The following is a 22,062-nucleotide window of genomic DNA, read 5'->3' as shown; positions in this document are numbered from 1 at the left end:
AATGATAGACTCCTAACTGGAAAGTCTCCTAGATGGCTTCACCATCTTGATTGGCATCCTGACCACATCCAGTCATTTGCTTTCGGGAACGACAAAATCAGCTGCACTGTGACCACTCTGAATGGGGTCCTTTCTGATGTGAAGACTCAAGCCATTGAGATCCAGAATAGAATAATCTGGAATATTGTCCCAATCATCTCTGGTCTGGTAGGATAACCTGGGTGACACTTTTTTGGTCACTTTTTGTTGGTGTAGTGGAACGTGTGTGTCTGGGTTTGCAGACATAGTGGATGAAAAAGGTATAATATAGCCTCTTGATATCTCTCTCAACCAAGACTCCTGTGCGAGGAACATCCACATAGAAGAGTGTAGAGATAAACTGCCCCCTACTGCCTCCAGAGGGGACAGCCCGCAGGCCTTCAGTAATGCTGGTATTGTTTGCCTGAAAATGGCCCCCAGAATCCCTAGTTCTGTGAACCACCCAGCCTCTCGATCTGCATCCAGTAATGGTGTCAATTCTGCCACGACTGCTACTGTCTAAAGTGGACTCAACGTGTTGACTCTGGGATTTTATAAATCCTAAGGATTTGGACCCTTTCCGATTCCTGTTGTAAGATCTTTGATGTGTCTTAAAACTAACATCTATGGCAGACAGGTGTCTTACCTTCCTGTTCACACCTCCGTAATTCTTCTCTTACTGGAAAGTGAACTAAAGAAGTTCTATCATAAGGGGCATTCATAAAGAATACCTTAAAGTTGTATGCAAATCTGAAAAGACCTAGTCAGGCATGCCATCTCACTGTAATGATTGTTCCCACTGCATGAGATTTTTTTAATTTTATTTTACATTTGTTAATTGGGAAAGTCAGACTTGGAACGAGCCAATTTTCAGCGGAGGCCTGGGGAGAAATGTTCCAGATGCATGTCTTTGTAATGTGGAAGGAAATCGGAGCACACAGAGAAAACCCACATGAGCACAGGGAGGACATGCAGACTCTGCACAGAAGGCACACCAGCCGAGAATCGAACCAGAGAACCTCTTGCTGTGAAGCAACGCTACCACTGCACCACTGTGCCATCCATGAGATGCTCCATTAGCAGCATTATGTAAAAACCGCATGAAGAGGTTGGCAATATTAAGCATCTTCCCCACTGGGATCTCTGTTTTGCAGACTCTGGCATGGCTGGCCTTCAAAGAGTCTAAAGCTTTTTCAGTTAAATCCTTCCTGAAGCAGTTCACGCGTGTTGTATAATTTAATGCCTTTAAGGCAAAGGTGTGTGAAGCCATTAATTTACACTCATTGCTGTCTGGATGGACAGCAGCTACTTCAGACAGCTGTCTCTTAGTGGCTACTGCTACAACCAAAGAGTCCACCATATGTCCCTTGGACTAGTGCTATCTATCCTTAGGTGAGAGAACACTTGTTTGGCTTCACAGGTGTTTGGGTTCCTGGCATGCCCACTTCATGCCCACCTAATGGTCAAAACTATCAGACAGTCAGAGCAGGAGGAACCACCAAAGAAAGAGGGTGCAGAGTGACAGGCCTCAAACACCACCTCATTCTGAAAGGGTGGGTTCATGGGCCATAATCCCCTCTGCTTCATTAATTTCAGTAACTCATCAAATGTGGCATCCTTAGGAGGGAGCCAAGAGGAAACCTCTCTAACATCCAAGTCAGATGTCAGAGACTCCAAAGAGGAGACTATGTGCCTCGCTTTTCATGTTCTCTTCTTAGGAACACTGGTGGTAGAAGAATCAGACTACTCAATTTACAGTGCAGTTGTGCAGGTGGGTTGAAGCAAAAAGTTCTGCTCTGACCTTGGGAATCTTGATGAATAAGATGAGGAGCAGACTGCAGGCCGTCTTTGGGGGAGTTGAGACCAATGCAGTCTGCGAAGTTGCTTTATGAAAAAAGCAGTGATCATCTTTCTCCAATGACCTCAAATGCTGACTCCAGGTCTATCAATACTGGACACATCTGACTCTGTGCAACTGAAGTAGATATATGCAGCACAGAGGAAGGAATCACTAGCATCAATGACTCAGATGGCCTTGAGAAGATCAGTGTCCATATCTCAAAGGCTGAAGTCACAGACTGAGTATGGCAACAAGTGGGTTGGTACTGAAAATACTACTGAAGACCCAGGATTGAGCACTAGGTCCCAAGATTCATTTGATACGGAATACCTCTGTTTCGAAAAAATCAGATGAGAAGAGTCTGATGATATTGTACAGGTACCAGTCAGCTCCAGACACAGACTCCAGTTGAAGTCTACAGTCAGAGACCACTGGTGAAAAAACATGGAATGGGGAAGGAGTAAGTAAGATGAGGGGCCAAACTGATCCGCCCTAGAAACAGACGGGGATGGGTTTACACCCAATTTGATCTGCATCTTCAAGAAGGTCTCATCATGTGCGTCACTGGTGTGTCTTAAGGACCTGAGAGACTTGAGGTAAGAGGTGGATGGAGGCCTCGGGATAAAATGAGAGTTCTTTCTCTGATTAATGTCGACTGCTAGAATGCCTTGGACACATATCTGGGATGACAATTATCAGATAGGAAGGATTGTGTGATTATGTCCTAACTGATGCTGCTATATATGTAGAGCATTTTCTATTTGTGACTATTTTACTCTGTAAACGCTGGCGTGCCGAGGTGCCAAGAGATTTGGAATATATTATCTTAAACTTTTTTTTTTTTTTTTTGGATTTCCTAGCCATTTGTTTCTGTTGTTTTGGTATACGGACGGACAAACCTGAGGAGAAGGCTGAGTAGGTGCAGACACAGAAACAGGGTAGAATGCAGTCTTGATGCCTTAGGAGCCATAAGAGGGAAGATGTCATCTGAATTCCTCTTTCAGACGTATCAGAAGAGTGGTCGGGGGCAGCAGACCCTAAATAGGCTTATGCCAATTCACTAGGGAGCAAGTGCCTAAAAGCCTTGTATGAATAGAACCCTTCATCTAAATGATGCATGCTCAGGCATACCATGCAGAGGACACTGGCAGAATTGTGTAGTCACAACTGGCACACTTACAGATGCTCTAGTTGGGTTTTCTTTTCTCATCTCATAGAAATAAACCAAGTTGTAATACACAACATGCAGAAACAGCTAGAATAAAAATTCACTCTTCACAAAGAAGTGCTAACATTATTCAATGTTTTACAGAGGTCTGCCATAAAAAAAGAAAAAAAAAATACATACATACACACATTATATATATATATATATATATATATATATATATATATATATGTATGTATATGTGTATATATATATATATATACACATATATATGTGTATATATATATATATATATATACATGTGTATATATATATATATATATATATGTGTATATATACATGTGTATATATACATGTGTATATATACATGTGTATATATACATGTGTATATATATATATATATATATACATGTGTATATATATATATATATATATATATATATATATATATAGATATATATAGATATCTACACACACACACTTTTTTTTTTTTTAAAGAAACCACCCAAGAGGTCACTGGGCCTACCACCCAAATGATGAGGAAGGGAACAAAAAGCAACTATTTAAAAATGATGTCCTAACCAATATACAATATATAGGATCTGCCATAATTATTCCCAACAAGAATAGACTGAAAGAAGGCAGGAAAAGTATGAATAAAAAGGAGCACTTTGTTGGCATTCATGACATCCATCTGAATTGCAGAAGCAGGAAATGAGAAAGTACAGTTTTGTACCTACCATAAATGTAGATGTCCGATAGGTATGCATCTGCAGTCATAACATATGGGTTGTCCTGCCTCAGGCAGCCCTTCGGTCGGCCGGATTCCAAAGTCTGGGTCTGGCCTCGACTGATGTCGCACTTTCCCCGACGTCAGAGCGTCTGGGGTATAAAAGCATCAGCCGACGCCATTTTCCTCAGTTTTTCTTGCCCCAGATGCCAGGTGCCCCCTAGGAAGGCTAAATTTGGATAAATGCAATAGAATTCCAAACATTTGCAAAATTATATATATATATATATATATATATATATATATATATATATATATATATATGTATATATACACACACATACACAAACAAATACACCATAATAGATTACCCCAGCTAGCTAAAAGAGGGGTAAACACCCTAGGAATACCACAGAGGGGTAGGAGGGAGGGTAAACCTGACTGCAGATGCATACCTATCGGACATCTACATTTATGGTAGGTACAAAACTGTACTATGTCCTTCAAGGATGTATCTGCAGTCATAACATATGGGTAGAATACCATAGTCAATCTGGGGGTGGAGGTACTAAGAAAAAGATGGTGTAGTTAGGATCCCCTGCAGGACTGCAGTAGCAAAGCCTGCTCTGGATCTGGAGTATAAAGGTAGATTGTAATGTTTGGTAAATGTATGCACGGAGCTCCAAGTAGCAGCTTCTAAAATGTCCTTGGTATCCACCCCTCGTAGGAAGGCTGTAGTGGTGGCCGTGGCCCTTGTGGAATGAGGCCTGATGTTTGCAGGAACTGACTTTCCATGAAAGGAGTAACAAAATCGAATGCAATTTCCTATCCATTTTGAAATTGTCTGTTTGGAAATTGCTTTTCCTTGCACCCCAGCAGCATGTGCTACAAATAGTTGGTCAGTTTTTCTGCTACTTTTAGTTCTGTCCAAGTAGTAGCGTAGTTGTCTGTGTATATCCAAGGTGTGCAGAAGTGTTTCCCCTCTATTCTGTGGATTTGGGAAGAACGTAGGCAAGTGAATAGCTTGGTTCAAGGATACCCTAGATACCACCTTTGGCATAAAAGTAGGATTAGTTCTTAGTGTAACTATGTCCTGATGGAAGATAAGAAATGGCTGTACTGCCATTAATGCTTGTAACTCAGATACTCTTCTTGCTGAAGTTATTGCCAGAAGGAATGCAGTTTTCCAAGACAGAAACTGAAGATCCGCTGTTACTGCTGGTTCAAAGGGAGGAAGTGTTAGTTTCTCCAAGACAAAGTTGAGATCCCAAGCGGGTAAAGGGGGTTTTCTTGGAGGTTTGATATTTCTGATCCCTCTCAGAAATTGCTTGAGGAGAGGGTGTGAAAAAATAGGTGGATCCACATTGTATTCTGCTGAAATTGCTGAGGCATGAATCTTAATGGAAGAATAGGAAAGGCCATTGTGGAACAGTTCTGCTAAGTATTCCAGAATATGTGTCATGCTTGCCACTGTCACATCTAAGCCTTTTGATGTGTTCCAAATGAAAAATCTTTTCCATTTAGCTGAGTATGTCTTCCTTGTGGAAGGCCGGCGAGCTTCCATGATAATGTCCTTCACTCTCTGTGATAACACATTTTGTTTTGGATTTAAGGGATTTTCCAGGCAGTTAGCTGCAATGTTTTTAAGTTGGGATGCATGATCTTGAAATAGTTCTGTGTCAGAAGAAGAGGCCATAGGGGGAGAGGCCATGGTTTTGCCTGTGACATGCTCCTCAATAGTGGATACCAGTGTTGCCTTGGCCAGTCTGGAGCTATCAGAATCACCCTTGGCTGTTCCTCCCTGATCTTCAGTAGAACCTTGTACATTAAAGGGAGAGGTGGGAAGGCATATACTTTTAGAGCTTTCCAACTGAAAGAGAGAGAGTCCACCCTCCATGCTTGTGGGTGGTATGTCCTTGAGCAGAATGTCCTCAGTTGATGGTTGAGGGGGGAGGCGAACAGATCTATCTCCGGCGTTCCCCATGCCTTTGTTATAAGTTGGAAGATGTCTGGGTGCAGCATCCATTCGTGTGCATCCATGGTAGTTCTGCTTAAGCTGTCTGCCAGTGTATTTTCCTTTCCTGGCACGAACTGGGACTGCAGTTGGATACTGAGTTTCAGGCATAGCTCCCATAGATTCATAGCCAGCCGGCATAGAGGGTAGGAGTGTGTGCCTCCCTGCTTGTTTATGTACCACATGACAGTGGTGTTGTCTGTACTTATTAACAAGTGGCCTTGATGGAGGAAGGGTTTGAAAGCCTCGATTGCATGCATCACTGCCAGCATTTCCTTTTGGTTTATGTGCATGTGTAGCTGTCCTTGAGGCCATAGGCCTTGGATACATTTGCCCTCCATGTGTGCTCCCCATCCTCGGTCTGAAGCGTCCGTGGTGATGGTTTGTTTTGTTTTTGGTTTGTTGAAAGGCAACCCTCTGTTGGACTGGCAGGCCTGCGCCCACCACAGGAATTCCTTTTGAAGGCAAGGAATGATTGGTATCAAAGTTTCCAAACTGTGACTGTGTTGAGACCATACACTCCTTAGATACCATTGTAATTTTCTCATATGCAGCCTGGCCTGTGGTATCAGAATTATGCAGGATGCCATGTAACCCAGGGCCTGCAGGATTTTCCTTGCAGTAAGCTGAGCTTGTCTTGTCAGATTCATGAAGTAATCCGGAAGTTGTTTTTGTTTTTCTTCTGTGAGAAAGGCCATTTGGGTGGTTGTGTCTAGATCCGCACCCAGAAAGGTTATCCTTTGGGATGGAACCAGTCTTGATTTTTGGATGTTGACTGTGTATCCCAATGCCTGTAGTAGGTGGATGGCATAGGCCAAGTCTTTTATCAAATTTACCTTGTTGTCCGCTTGTATAAGGCAGTCGTCCAGATAAGGGTAGATTTGAATCCCTGAAGTCTGCAGTGTGCAATTACTGATGCCAGGCATTTCGTGAATACTCTGGGCGCAGTAGATAAGCCAAAGGGCAATGCTGAGAATTGATAATGCTCTGATCCTGCAAGAAATTTGAGGTGTCTTCTGCAGTTTGGTCGAATAGGGATGTGCAGGTATGCCTCCTTGAGATCTAGAGTCACCAGCCAAGACTCCTTGCCCAACATGGGAAGAAGTTGCTGTAGGGTCAGCATCTTGAATTTTGGCACAATGAGGTAAGTATTCAGTGCGGATAGGTCGAGAATAGGCCTCCATTGATTTTCTTTTCTTGGTACCAGGAATAGTCTGGAGTAAAATCCTTGGCCTTGCTCTGAAAGTGGTACCTTTTCTATAGCTTTCATTTGAAGCAAGTTGTTGATCTGCTTTAAAGCCTCTGCCCTCTGATTTGGTGGTAGGTTTGGCATTCCGTTTCTTTTTGGCAAAGTGTGGAAGTGGAACCTGTATCCTTTGTCTATTATTTGCAGTGTCCATGTGTCCCTTGTAATATAATGCCAATTTTCCGAGAATAAAGCAAGCTTTCCGCACAAGGGTGCTTCCAGTTGAGCCCTGGTGGGCAGAATCAGAGTAAAGTCATTGAGCCTGTCCTGGTGTAGTAGTAGTTGTTGCTGCTGTTGCACTACCTCTCTGGTTGGCAGGCTGCCACTGACGGCCTCTGTAAGAGCCCCTAGATTGGCCTCTGCCTCTGGGGCATCTGTTCCTGCCACTCTGGGCTCTGTCCGAGTCTGGAAAGGACCAATTCTTAGTAGGCCAGTTTCTGCTGAATCTCGGTGGTTGTACTTGTAGGAAATCCTTAACTGTTTGCACAGATTTTGCCTTTTCTTCATACTTTAAGACCTCCTAAGCAGAGGAGCCAAATAAATTTTGTTTCTCCATTGGAGCATCCAGGAGTTTAGCTTTAACATGGTCTGGCAAAGATTGTTCCTTCAGCCAGGCATGCCTACGAATAACTGCCCCAGTCATAGCTGACCTAAATGAAGCCTCCAATGCATCATAACCACACTAAGAAATGATTACTAACCTGTTGTGAGTTGTGTACCAAATCCTGAAGGGATTTACGGTCAAGGGGCTCAGGAGAAGAAAGCTTCTTGTTCAGTTCATCTAACAAATACTCTTGGTACTGTATCATATGAAATTGACAATTTAATGCCCTGACAGAAAGAGTTGCAGAAGTATATACCTTCTTTCCCCATCTCTCTAAAGCTCTAGACTCTCTTTCAGAAGGTAGAGGATTTTTGGCAATGGCAGCTGCAACCCCTTTAGGGCCCAGAGTAATAGTTTCTGGGTCTGCAGAATGGGCTTTATACAGATGGAAATGAGAATCCCGGACCCTGTAGTATCTATCAGGTTTGGCAGGGGCCGGGGGGAGAGTATCAGGGGCTGTACTGACATCATTGTACACATCATCAATTACATTCAAAACAGGAGGTATAGCTAAGGGCCTATGCTGAGGCAAATGTAAAAAGGTCCTTAATCTTTTTCTAGAATCAGAGAAATCCTGACCTTGCCATTGAAAGTGCTCTCTCATGGAGTGTAGAGTCTCACCAAAGGAAAACTCTTCAGGAGGGGAGGCCAAAGGGATAGATTCTTCTGCATCAGAATCCTCATAGGGCGAATAAGCCTCCTCCTGGTGGTCTGACAACTCAGAACCATCCGAGGACTCATCTGAAGAGTGTGGGTCAGAAGGCTCAGTCCTGGGCCTTTTGTCTGGTGGAGGGTGAGAGGCCCTGTCCGGGTGAGGTTGTGAACCTCTAATTAAAGAAATAAGGTCCTCTGCAAGGCTGAGGATCTGAGAACTAGAGGAAGGCCTCTGGGATGTAGTTTTGGGAGGCAAAGATTTAGAAAGTTTAGCAGCTTTAGCCCTAGAAAAGGCCTTAATGAACATGGAAGCAGGGGCCTAGCTGCCCCACGTGCAGGAGTAGATATGTCCAAAGGTATGGTGTCTGATATATCCTGGGCACTGGTTTCGGTAGGTAGCTCGGTAGCCGACTCAGCCGGGGCCTCCCGGGCCGCGGTGGTCGGTTGAGAGGATTCGGATGAAGGAATCTCCGAGGACTCTGTTTCGCCCGAAACCGAGACACTCGCGGTAGGCCTTACCGTGGTTTCAGCCGAAACCGCGGGCCGTGAGTGTCGGTCCTTGTCCTTCCGTTTTTTCACCAAATGTGATGTCGGAGTCTCCGATGGCATTTTATATGCAAAACTAGCCCCAAAAAATTCCTCTGCAAACTCCGACCGACGTCTAAGAGTCCGTCGGTTGAAGGAAGCACAGGCTGAACAGGACGATACGTCGTGGTCTAGGCCTAAGCAAGGAAGGCAGTAGGAATGGAAATCCTTATGAGGTATTTGTTTCCCACAAGTTAAACAATTATTTACTTTATCTGACATCGGCTGAGGCAAGAAAGAGTCCCCAACGGGGTACTTAGCTTTTTCGAAGTTTTCGGTAGCTGAATCACTGGATCTGACCGATCGGCACTTGCGAACAGCTTCTGCTTCGGGCACCGCGCGGCAAGAAAGACTGAGGAAAATGGCGTCGGCTGATGCTTTTATACGCCAGACGCTCTGACGTCGGGGAAAGTGCGACATCAGCCGAGGCCAGACCCAGACTTTGGAATCCGGCCGACCGAAGGGCTGCCTGTGGCAGGACAACCCATATGTTATGACTGCAGATGCATCCTTGAAGGACATCTTGGGTAAGCTAATATCCTTGGAGATTATGGAAGAAAAAAAAACTTAAAGGAGCTTATGACTTGGAGCATTAGCAGGGTCAGATCAGATTTGACAAATGGATTTGTACCCCATCAGTCAGATCAGATGGACAGAAACATTAATGTGCTGTGCTTTATGCTACTTATATAGCATGGATTTGCATGGATGTAAGCTCCATTATCACTGCTTTATCAATATTTTACTGCTAGATTTTTACTTTTAGCAAAAACTGCAGATATAATAAATAAGGTCCAGAATAATACATTTCAAGGATCAGGAGGGCTAATAGTTGAATTTTGTAAATCTTTATACTTGTATATTACATTTCCCAAAACCTCTTACAAAATAATACAGAGATTTTAATTCTGTGATTGTTTTATGAAGTTTATAGTTCTTTAGGAAACAAACCACTGTGGGAATGGATGCCAACACAACCTGGTGAGCCTGATGGGAGTAAAACGGCTACTGGCAATTGGAAAAGATAGCAAGACACATAGCAGGGTTGGAGTATGAGGAATGACAGATGGTGTTGGGTCGGTTTCCTTGAGGATAGAGGGATCAATGAAAGACAATATAATCAAACAAACAGACTGAAATGGCAGGGGACAGAGTGAAAATGAAGGATGGGTTTAGGTGACATAAGTGGTCAACTTCACCTGAGTGGAAAAAAGTATGAGGGAAGATAAAGTCAAGCTTACCAAAGCAATACTTTTTGGAACGGCTAGTAGGTAACTGAAATGGGCTTAGTAAAGGATGCCTAAGAAAGATGGAAAAATGGATTAGGAAGAGCAGTTGCACAAGCATTCGATCCAGCACTCAGGCAGTTTTACACTTTTTTTCCCTTCGGCATACACATTTATAACTATGTTTACCTAGCAGTGTAATGGATATTAAGGAGATAAACAACCTAGATGACTCAAGTCAATTAAAACAGATCAAAGGCCTCAGTCTCTTGAAAAGAAAAATAATTACTTTCATCTATTAGCCTTATGCAGTTTAAACAAACATACTTGACATTACAAGTGATGCAGACAGAACAGATCTAAATTTTTATGTGGTAGACGCACAATATCAGTTGTGAAAATAATTAAAAATTATTTTACCTCCATCAGAGTCCTGTTTTGCTAAACCAGCAGCCGCAATAACATGGACTTGAGTCACAAGTTTTGGATAACCACATAAGCCAGTCCAGCATGTCTGAGGAGGTTCATCCAACGTCAGTTCTCTGCAGGGAGACAAATCAGGTAGCGAGACAAGTCACAATATACCCCATTTGTTTTACATCATGATAACTCTTCTATAGCAAAATATATAAACATAACAGAAAGTGCTAACTTTTCATTCTTTACAATCCAAGGTGGGAATGTAGTGGGACAGACAGATACAATCAGTACAGCAGCTCAGTTTTCAAAACAATCATTGTCATCTGTATTTCTGCTTTACACACAGCATTAATGCAGCACTAGACTTTCAAAATGGCTGCACATTGATCAATAGCTTAACTGCAGCTCTCCCACTGTGAAAATAGAAATTGTGAAATGACAGCCAGTGAAAGTGTCATTTTGGGTAAAATTCTGTCACTGGCTAGTAAGTACACTGCCTGGATGCCTGCACAGAAAAAAGTGTTTGAGAACCTGAAAGAAAATTGACTAAAACAGTTTAAGAGAAAATACTGGCTGGGAAGAATCCTGCAGCTGCCCAGCAAAAAAAGCAGTTAAAGCTTTAGTTTTGGTACAAGAGATGGCTTCCAGTAATTTAGATGAAAAAATAAAATGTTCTCAGAGGTGATTAAAATACATGCAACACTGAATGAATACAACAAAAGGCTGGAAAAAATAAAAGCAGCTTTAAGTAGCTACTCAAATGAAGTGACACTTTAAAAATCTGAGGTTGAAATGAAGAAAAGGCCAGCTGGGTATGTGGCTTCGCAAGAAGAGCTGTTTCAGAAAATGGTAGAGTTAGAAGGACAAGCGCACAGAGAAAACCTGAGATTTTTTTTACTGTACCAGAAAAACTGGAAGGAATGCACTGTATTAAATTTTATGAAAGTACAAATAAACAACTGGACTGGTATTCCACAGCAAGAATGGTTAACTGAAAGGGTACATCAAGTGTTTGCTCCAAACCTGGCAATGAGAAAGCAGCCAACTCCTACATTCACAGGAATATACTAGGTAGCTCCAAACCTGGCAATGAGAAAGCAGCCAACCCCTACATTCACAGGAATATACTAGGTTAACAAACACCAGGGTCTTCATATGACTAGCTGTGCAACCCAATCTAGCTGTCCCCATGTACCCTGGGTGACCATTAGGTGAGGTATGTTGGCTTTATGGGGGAGGTATATTAATTAGGTAATATTTTATTTAGTCCACCTCTGCCCAATAGAGACATGGGGGCCAGACAGGGGCTGAATTTACAATTTCCCATCCAATGGTCAAGGTTACTTTTGAATATGGTCAGGAATGATTTCAGCTTAACATGGATGGGAAGCCTATTCCATAATGTAGGGATCTTTTGAGACATCAGTCTCTCAAGCATGTTCTATTTATATCACAGGTAAAGTTTAAATCCCTGGCTTAAGTAATTTTACTACTGTTTTGCAGATGTGCAAAAGAAACAGAGCTGGATGTGAAGATGCCTTATATGGGAGGCATCAATCACTGCTCAGTAACCTGTATGAGACTGAGTATACAGATAAGGCTTAAGGTGATCTGTGCAGGACAGTGTGTTAATACCATGGATTCTCTTTGTGAGGAACCTCTGTAGGCATTCCAGCTGTTGCAATTAGTCGGGTACAAGCTGATGGGGGCACTGTACTCAATGTTAGGTTTGATAAAGGCAGAGTAAAGTGGTACTACAACTTCCTTGAACCAAGATGTCATACCCTTTCTTATCTTGGTCAACACAATGACTTTGCTATCTTAGCTATGTGTTGTCCAAAGATCAGGTTACTCTCGACATCTGTTCCCAAATCTCCAACTACTGGGTCAACTCTCAGGGATTTACTGAGAGTAATTGACTCGTTGGAAAATAAATGCCCTTACAGATCTAGACAAAAAGGAGAATATTGAACTACATTAAGAGATGCAGAGTGCAAACAGCAATTCTGCAAAACATGCATTTGGAAAGAAATGAGCGTGTGAATTTGACAAAGAAAGGATTTAAGGAAGGATATTCGGCAGGCTATCAAGGACAATGGAAAAGGGAAGTAATAATACTGACTGATAAATGGACTGCACCAGTGATAGAAATGGGGGAAAAGATTTGTGGTAGAAAGATTACTGGCAAGGGAGGATAACACTGGCATGTATTTATATGCCACCAAAAACTGCTGTTATGAAGCATAAGAAAATTTTGGGAGAGATATTCAGCTTTCATCAGGGAATATTACAGGTGGGAACTGGAACTTGATTTTCAATAATGAGGATGTATCAGAGGAGCCTAGAAAGACAAATTGTAACAAGAGGGTAGATGTCTGAAGTGTATGAAAACATTTGGTACGCAAAACATGAATTCGATAGTAGGACCTCTGACAGAATTTACATATTTGCCAAGGTACAATAACTAGGTAAGCCTGGACAGAAATTATACTTCACAGGAACATGTGTATTTAGTTGAATGTTTTGAAACCCATACAGTAAGTATTTCAGATCATGCACAAATAAAAACTGGAATAAAAAAGCATTGTAATGAAGTAAAAATGAGACACTAGCACTTTCCCACCTACCTGAATTTAAGGAATGGGTAGTGGAAATTATTTGAGTTATTAGAGAAGGTAGAATTTCTTCAGAAGCGTCAGCTAGTGAGAGAGATAATGAAAACAGAGTTTTAAAATACGGTAGAAATAACAGAGAGAGAGAGTTAAGTAATACGTACTAGAGAGGCTGAAAAAGGTTTAAAGTATTACAGAATAAGGGGACTCACTGAAAGAGAGTTGTTGACTGCACAGTCCTAAAGAGAAAATGAGTATCTGGATGCAATGCATAAGTTTAGAAAGACTGCTGTTAAACTTTTTTGGATAACTCTGGAGCACAAAAATGTTATCACAGTGACTTGGGCAACAGAAAGCAGAAAATAATGTCGCCAAACTTAGGGAGCCTATAAGAAGAAAAAAAAAGATCCTGCGGAGGTATTAAAGATATGTCAGAAATGTTATGAAAATTTGTATAAAGCAGAGAAGTATGGAAGTCAAGAAATGCACAAATAGAAATATTAATGAAAGATTTAATTATGCCAAGGTTAGACACCAATCAGACTCAACAACTAATAGCTAAGATGGGAGGAAAGAAGGTAAAAATGGTGACATACAATCAATCTGCAAGAAAGCCTCTGGGAACAGATGGTATTCCTGTAGAAGTTTGGAAGTTACAATGGAAGAAAGTAATACTAATCCAAAAGATTTTAACAGTATTTTAAATGCAGAACCACCAACATCTTGATAGAAAGCTGTAATGGCTGTATTACCAAAGGACAGTAAAGGCCCATCAGACCCAGATTCATTCATTCTCATTTCAGTTTTAAATCATTACTATAAGGTGTTTACATCTATACTAGCTGAAGAATGGCAAAGGTGTTGCCAGAATTGATAAACGTGAATCAATCTGGTTTTGTGCAGGGAAGGCAAGTATTTGGCACTACTAACAGAACAATGATGATCCAGACGGAAGCAGAATACAAGATAAGGCCACTGTTGTTGGTGGGTCTTGATGCAGTGAAAGCACTCGACTGAATAAGCCAGGAGGATTTTACGAGTAGGGCAATAGAAGCATCTCTATTCCCTGATACAATAATGTTAATTAGGAGGATATATGAAGGATCAGAGGCAAGAATTAAAGCGGAAGGGTTCTTCTCTGATAAATTGCATTTGAACAAAGGAAACAGACAGCTTTCATCTTTATTTGCTTTATATGTAGAGCCACTTGTCAAAGAAAATAAGACACAAATTCAGGGATACAGTTGGTATGGTAATCAAGAAAAGTTGGCTTTATTTGCAGATTTTTTTGCACCTGATAAATCCAGAAAAGGACATCAGCATTGTGGAACATTATGAAACAGTTTCAAGTCTTTCTGGGATATAAAATTAATGAAGACAAAACAAAGGCTATAGCTGGAGACTATGTATCCACACATGAATTGGTTCAGCAATACCTATACTTATGGATAAATGATAAAATAAAGCATTTAGTAGTATGGGTTAAAAAAGGATTCTGTTATAACAGTTAAAGATATGTGGGACAAGACTAAATAAGAAGTTATGTACTCACCATAATGTTCCATCTAAGTAGATAAACTTCATTTGGCAGCAACCTATGGGTCTTCAGATCCATATCGGATCCGATCCGAGCCGGCAGTTTCCAACAGCAGAGATCCGAGCTCCAAGCTCCTCCCCTACCGATAATCCCCTGCCAACCCTACCTGACCTCAGATCGAGTTTGCCCAATGCAAAACCTGCACCAAATAGCCAGCCTATGGTTTGACTTCGATACAATCGGAAGACAACATAGTAATATAAACATCCGAAGGTCAGGGGGAAGGAGGGGGACACGGTTGCTGCCAAATGAAGTTTATCTACTCAGATGGAACGTTATGGTGAGTACATAACTTCTTAATCTGAAGTAGTTAACTTCATTTGGGCATCAACCTATGGGACAGAGTCCCCAGCTACCTAAATCTTGGGAGGTCCTCATGGAAGGATGTTCCGGAGCACTGCAGAGCCAAAAAATGCTCTCCCTCTGGAGACCAGGTCCAACTTATAATGATTTATAAACGTATGAGATGAAGCCCAAGTGGCTGCCGAACAAATTTCATCCAATGAGACTCTAGAACGAAATGCAGCAGATGTGAAAATTGACCTGGTAGAATGGGCGTGGACTCCCTGGGGTGCGGGCCGGCCTGAACTTTCATATGCTAGTAGAATACACTGTGAAATCCACATGGACAGTGTGACTTTTGAAACTGATTTTCCCAAAATTAGATTTAGCAAAGGAAATAAACAGCTGGTCTGATTGCCTATGACCAGCTGTTCTGTGTAAATAGAAACGTAGTTGTCTATGAACATCCAATGAGTGCAACTTGTATTCGCCTTTGTTTTGGTAATTGGGAAAAAAAGACAGGTAAATTAATAGTCTGACTAATATCTGATTCGGAAGCAATCTTAGGAAGAAAAGAGGGATTGGTCCTGAGGGATACCCTATCTTTGTGAAAGGTCAAATATGGTGGCTTGGCGGAAAGGGCTTGTAGCTCAGAGACCCTTCTTGCCGAAGTGATAGTGACAAGAAATGCTGTTTTCCAGGATAATAGTTTAAGATCCACTGAAGCTGCAGGCTCAAAGGGAGGAGCTGTCAAAGTCTGGAGCACAAGCACTAAATCCCAAGGAGGGACTACATCCTTCACCGAGGGTCTCAGTAGGAAGGTACCCTTCAAAAAGGCCTTACACAATCTGATAGAGATCAAAGGGTCTAGGTCACTCCCCACGTGATAATGCAAAATTGCTACCATTTGAACTGAGCCGTAAAGGTGTCCAAGTTTTATTGCTCCGCCCAAATAGAAAACCATTTCCATTTGCTATTATAAAGCCTTCTAGTAGACGGCTTGTGGGCCGCCACTAAGATAGCTTTGACCGGGGAAGAGATACCGGGAGTCCTAGCTAGAAGTGGAACTGGAGCAACCAAGCCGTGAGCTTCAGATTGTCCAGATTCGGGGTCGGAAGGTCTAATGGGTGCGAGATCAGATCCAGTATGGGATCCAGAATCCAGGGAGGATTCACTAGATGAGACCGTAGATAAGGGAACCAAGCCTGACAAGGCCAGAATGGGGCAATGAGGATTATTCTGCTCCCCAGCCATCTGGCTTTCTGTAAGAACTTCAGCATTAGAGGAAGAGGAGGGCTTTCTGTAAGAACTTCAGCATTAGAGGAAGAGGAGGGTAAGCATAGAGGAGACCGGGTGGCCAAGCATGTACAAGAGCATCTCGGGGGGATTCCCTAGGTGGGGGGATTAAAGCGAAGTAGGCATTGCACTTCGTGTTTGTGGGAGAAGCGAAAAGATCGCAACAAGGTTGACCCCATTTGGAGAATATTTGTTTTGCTACTTCGGGATTCAGAGATCACACGTACAGCGATAGAATCGTGCGACTCAGTCTGTCCGCAAGGATGTTGGACTGTCCCGGAATGTGCGTCGCTATGAGAAAGCGGTTGGTGGAGATCGCCCATTCCCACACTCTCATGGCCTCTCAGCAAAGTGGATAGGACCTTGTTCCCCCCTGTTTGTTGATATACCAGACTACCGACATGTTGCCCATCTGGACTGCAATAGTCCCAATGGGAAGAAGGCTCTGGAGTGCTTGCAAAGCCAACAGCACCGCCCTCATCTCTAGGACACTGATATGCAGCGAGGTCTCCGTGTGGTTCCACGTGCCTTGGACTGTCCTGCCTAGACAATGCCCACCCCATCTAAGGTGAGAGGCGTCTGTAGTCACCATGGTTAGGGGATGGGGCATAGCAAAGGGCCAACCTTTGAGGCGGTCCGAGGACTGGAGCCACCACAGAAGGGCCTTCCTGCAAACCCTGATGAGGCGAATGGGATGGTTTAGAGGGTAATGCAGGAAGGACCATTGGACTTGGAGGGTTCACTGCAGGACCCTCATGTTCAAACACGCCATGGACAGCAGGTTGATGGCAGCCGCCATCGACCCTAGAGCCCTTAGGACCAATGCTGCTGAAGGGGCTGGGGATTGAAGGATGGCCCGCACATGGAGTCTCAAAGTTTGAAGTCAGTCTGAAGTCAAGAGGGCTAGGAGCCGGCTTGTATCCAATCTGGCCCCAATGAAGTCTATGATTTGTGTTGGCAGAAGGGAAGATTTTCTTACATTGACTGTGATCCCCAGCTGGGGAGCTAGGCAGAGAAAAGAGTCCCTGGCCGCACAGAGTAGATGCCTTGTGGGGGCGGACAGGAACCAGTCGTCCAGGTAGGGGAAGACCTGAATTCCCTGGAGTCTTACGTGGGCTGCTATCACTGACAAAACCTTGGTAAACACCCTGGGGGCTGTGGTGAGACCAAAGGGAAGGACCCTGAATTGGTAATGACTGGCTCCTAGCCGGAAGCGAAGGAACCTCCTGGAGTGTCTGTCCATCAAGGTGTGGTAGTACGCATCCTTGAGGTCTATAGAGCACATCCAGTCGTTCTCCTGCAAGAGGGGGAGAATAAAGTGTGACCATCCGGAATTTTTCCTTGGTTACTGACAGGTTCAAGAGGGATAGATCGAGGATTGGCCTCAAGTCCCCCGTCTTTTTTGGCACCAAGAAGAACCTGGAGTAAAAGCCTGATCTGGACTGGTCTGGGGGGACGTGCTGAATGGCTCTTTTTTTCTAGCAGCTGCTGGATTTCCGCAGCCGCGGCCTCCCTCTGATCGGGGTGGACATCGGGGAGGAATCTGGGATTGCGAGGGGAATCTGGGATTGCGAGGGGGATGAAGAAATGGAATTTGGTAACCTCTGGATATGATATGAAGCACCCAGCGATCTGTCGTGATGGACTCCCAAGCTGCCAGGTGTCTCGAAAAGCACCCCCCCCCCCGACTGCCTCCAGAGTGGAGCAGTTGGGTAACCCCTCAGGGTTGCTGCGTGGGCCAATCAGAGAACGATTCTCTGGACCCAAAACTCCTCGGACCCCCTCTGCCCCTAGGGCGGCATCCACCCTGTCCTCCTCTGCCTCGGAAGAACTGGGTGTCCGGAGCGTCACGGGACTGTTGCGACTTCTGGAACCACATCTTCTTCTGTCCCTTTTGGTTTTTGGAGAAGGACCTCTGGGGAGCAGAGAAGCGGACTCCGACAGCAGACGTCTTCCCGTCCTCCTCGCTCTGGACTAATGTTTCGCGTACGGTTTTGCCAAAGAAGGCAGAACCATCGAATGGGGCATTAGCGAAAGACACCTTAAAGGGTTCTGCGAAATCACAGTGTCAGAGCCACGCCTGATGCCTCATGACAACACCCGCTCCGCTAGCTCTAGCGGCTCCCTCCATAGCATGGGATAGTAGCCGCATAGAGGTATTGGAAATCGACCGAAGAGTGGCCATTTGGGCAGAGTACACCTGCTTGTCCTCTGCAGACATGAACTCTGGGGGCGACCCAGCGTACTCTTTGATAAGGTCTCGCTGGAGCCGTATGACATGTGCCATGTAGTTCAGTGACCTTACCGAGAAGGTAGCTGAACTGAAGACTCGTTTCCCAAGGTGGTCCATCGCCTGAGACTCCTTGCTAGGAGGATGGACCAAGGGACTTTCTTGGGCCAGTTCCCTGTTGGTGGCTGCCGCCACCAACATGGCATCTACCGGGGATCCCTTACTCCAGTGCACTCGGTCAGAGGGAGGACTAAGGATCCTATCAGGTCTCTTCGGGACGGGCTCCACAGTGTCTGGCTCCTTCCACGCCCTGGTAGTGATCAGGTCTACCAGGGGGTCGGCCGGAGGGGACACCCAAGAGGTAGACGGGCCTGCTTCAAACGCCTCCAGGAACACAGATTCATCTGAGGTAGGCTTTAGGCCGGACCACCCTCCTCTTATCCTGAGCATCTCCATGATGTCTCTGAAGGAGACGTCTTTGGGGGGTGATCTTGGGGAGCCTTCCCCTTCCTCCAAATCTGTGTCCTCTGTTAAGGACTCAGGAGAATCCAAGTGCCTCCTTTTGAACTTGCGCTTATGAGGGACCTCCTCAGGGGGGCTGTCAGAGGAGGCCTCACCAGGCTCATCATGTCCCAACAAGGGAACTACCTGGGACGTTAGAGCAGGCTGTCCCTGGGACCGGGTGATGGAAGCCGAAGCCAACCGAGAGGGAGTGTGGGGTGGAGCCGTAGCTGTGGCCAGGGGCCTGGAATCCCTCGACAGAGCCCTCTCCACCACGTCGAAAGCCGAAGGAGCGCTGCTCTCTCTGGGATCCAAGAGCAAACCCTCCCTCAGATCCAAAGAGCGGATCTGGGCCGGAGCCGACGCTATCGGATCAGACGGGCCAGTATGCTCCGACCTGGACGGAGCCGAAGGCAGACTGACACCCTCAGATCCGAAGCTCAGTTCTCGGCTCAGAGAGCTTGGATCCTCCGAAAATGGACCAGACAGACTCTAGGGCGCTGTCAGTGCAGAAGTACCCGATACTATTGGTGCTGACACCCCCCCCGGCTCCAACACCGCTAGGCTCAGAGGACTCCAAACCCGGGAAGCGGGTTGGGGAATGAGTGATCGGGGTGGAAAACGGGGTCGAGCTCCCCCCCGGATTGGGGGGGGGGGGGGGCAAGAGCACTCCCATCTGCAGTTGGGCCTGGAGGAATCTTCTCATCATCCGGTCCAAATCTGCATCCGTTAGGCTTCTAGTAGACCTAGAGGAGGCCACCGAGGCGGGACGGGAGTGCCACCTCGATGACCTAGAGGAAGAACGGGCCTCCTCCTCCTCCGGTCCCGGTGAGAAGCAAGGTGACCGGATCAGGGAAGGAGAAGGCTCGGAGGTCTTGGAGGGAGAAGCCCGCTTAGCTGGCGGGGCTGATGTAGAGGCCTCGGCCCACCACTTATGGTGCTTCTCTCTTCACTTCACTTTTCTGGCTTCCCTATCCTCCTGGCCCAAGGTGGGAAGTTGTCCCAGCCAGAGGAAGGGAAGCAGTTGTGCATACTGCCGCAGCTGGGACAGGCACCATGGGGGGACCGGAGGTTGGAGCAGAGTCCGGGGGCAGGAGTCCCGCCAGAATCAACTTCGACCTCCGGTCCTTAAGTACCCTGGGGTTGAACACCACGCAAATAGCGCATCCAGAGGAGAGGTGTTCAACCCCAATGCACAACATGCACAGAGTGTGGCCATCCGCTGGGGATGGCTTATGGCCACACTCGGTACATTAAGAAAAAAATGTCTTTGGGGCCTCAGACATCACAGGAATGGAGGACACACACACTAGGCCCTAACCACACACAGACACACGCCCTAACGCTCTCACGAGGGTTGGGGAGGAAATAAGCTAAAATTAAAGAGAAAAACTACAAGGGAATGCTAAACACACACACACACACAACACTTTTTTTTTTTTTTTATTTACAGAAAAGGTAAGAAAAAGGGTCAAAATTCTCTCACAATTCTCGACGAACGCCTGGAACTCAAGGATCAAGCTGCTGGCTTCAACCGCGGCAAACTAGATCGGAGGTCAGGTAGGGGTGGCAGGGGATTATGGGTAGGGGAAGGAGCTTGGAGCTCGGATCTCTGCTGTTGGGAACTGCCGGCTCGGATCCGAAGACCAATAGGTTGATGCCCAAATGAAGTTAACTACTTCAGATCTAAAGATAATGCAAAAACTAAGAACCAGGAACCTCATTTACATATACGGGGAGAGAGATACAAGTAGTGAATTGGTTTTAGCCCCTTTAGTTTAAAATACAGGTCAGCCATATTTTTATCAACCAGATGAGAAGCCATGGACATGAATAAAGAGCTGAAGGATTGTATCTGGGAGGGAAGAGGGCAAGGGTCAAGTGGGGTATGTTGATTTTTCCAATAAAACAAGGTGGTTTAGGATTACTTGATTGGAATGGATATTTCAGAGCTAAGGCTCGTTTACATAACACAAACAGAAGGTTATAATTCAAACTGAAAGAGACAAAAGCAGGAGGGGGGGGGGATTCAACAATTAATGATAGAGTGGGATTTTGGAAGCAGATCCATAAGGGCAACAACTACCATGCAGAATATTACATTTATAAAGTAGCAGTAAATGTTCTAAGAACTAAGCCAACATGGGGATGGAGAAAGGAGATTCTACAGATAGAGATGACTGCAATTAGGCGTACAAAAAAAAACAGGCAAGAGGGAGTTGGAACTTGCTTGAAAAAGCTGGTAAAGGAGCCAAGGTATTGGGCAAATAACTATAGTTAAAAAGGTGACACAGCAGGAAGAGGCCAAGAAGACATTTGGACTGCAGGCTAGAGACTGCCTTCCCCATCGAGGATTGATGTCAAAGTATAGGCAGAGAGAAAGGGATAGGGGAATCCTAAGTGAAAGGCAGAACTTTTAGTTGAATCTAGAATGGAAGCTGCTATTAAAATGAATAATTAGGGCATATAAATATTGCACAATAACTGTCGGAATCAGACGTAGTTAGAAAAGACTGGGAAGAAAGACTGAAGGAAAGAACGGATATAAGGCTAAAATATGCAAGTCTAGAAGATTTAGCATTTTGCTTGGAAATGTTTGATATTTTTATATCCCAAGCAGACTCCAAATCATTTTCTCTCAGGTAGATGGCAAATGATGGAGGTGTGATGGGGAAGTGGTAAATGGGAAGATATATAGTGAGTTGGCAAACTTTAAAATTGTCCTACAAAGAAGTCTGGCAGAAATATTGGGAAAGCAAATGGATTTAACTAAAAGAAATTTTTTTTTTTTTGTGCTGGGATACAGGATCTGAATTGACTATACATAGTAATCCTTAAGTTTAACTGGCAGGGGGATCTTTAGAAAAGAGAAGGTGCAAATGACTGAAAAAAAAGGACATTGTGGGAATAATACATGCAGAAGGTTTAAGGGAAGGCAGGAATCGATCAACTTACGTAATGCTGCATTGAAAATAACTGTATAAATGTTAACATGTTTGTTTTATGTAATATTTATTTGCCTACGTCTTAAGTGATAAT

The 22,062-nt window shown here is 44.4% G+C and overlaps 1 protein-coding gene across 1 annotated transcript in view; it reads right to left on the bottom strand.

Annotated features, from left to right (window-relative positions):
• CAPN5 (calpain 5) overlaps nt 1-22,062 on the bottom strand; it is an 808,497-nt gene that overhangs the window by 179,735 nt on the left and 606,700 nt on the right. Inside the window, exon 10 of the mRNA XM_044073347.1 lies at nt 10,506-10,627. Coding sequence (XP_043929282.1) covers nt 10,506-10,627 — 122 coding nt within the window. The remainder of the gene's footprint in view (nt 1-10,505; nt 10,628-22,062) is intronic.

Source organism: Protopterus annectens, chromosome 5.part1, assembly GCF_019279795.1.
Source record: "Protopterus annectens isolate FY-2018-M chromosome 5.part1, PAN1.0, whole genome shotgun sequence".
NCBI lineage: Eukaryota > Metazoa > Chordata > Ceratodontiformes > Protopteridae > Protopterus > Protopterus annectens.
Note: the sequence above shows the minus strand (reverse complement) of the source record. Positions and strands in the feature narration are given on the sequence as shown.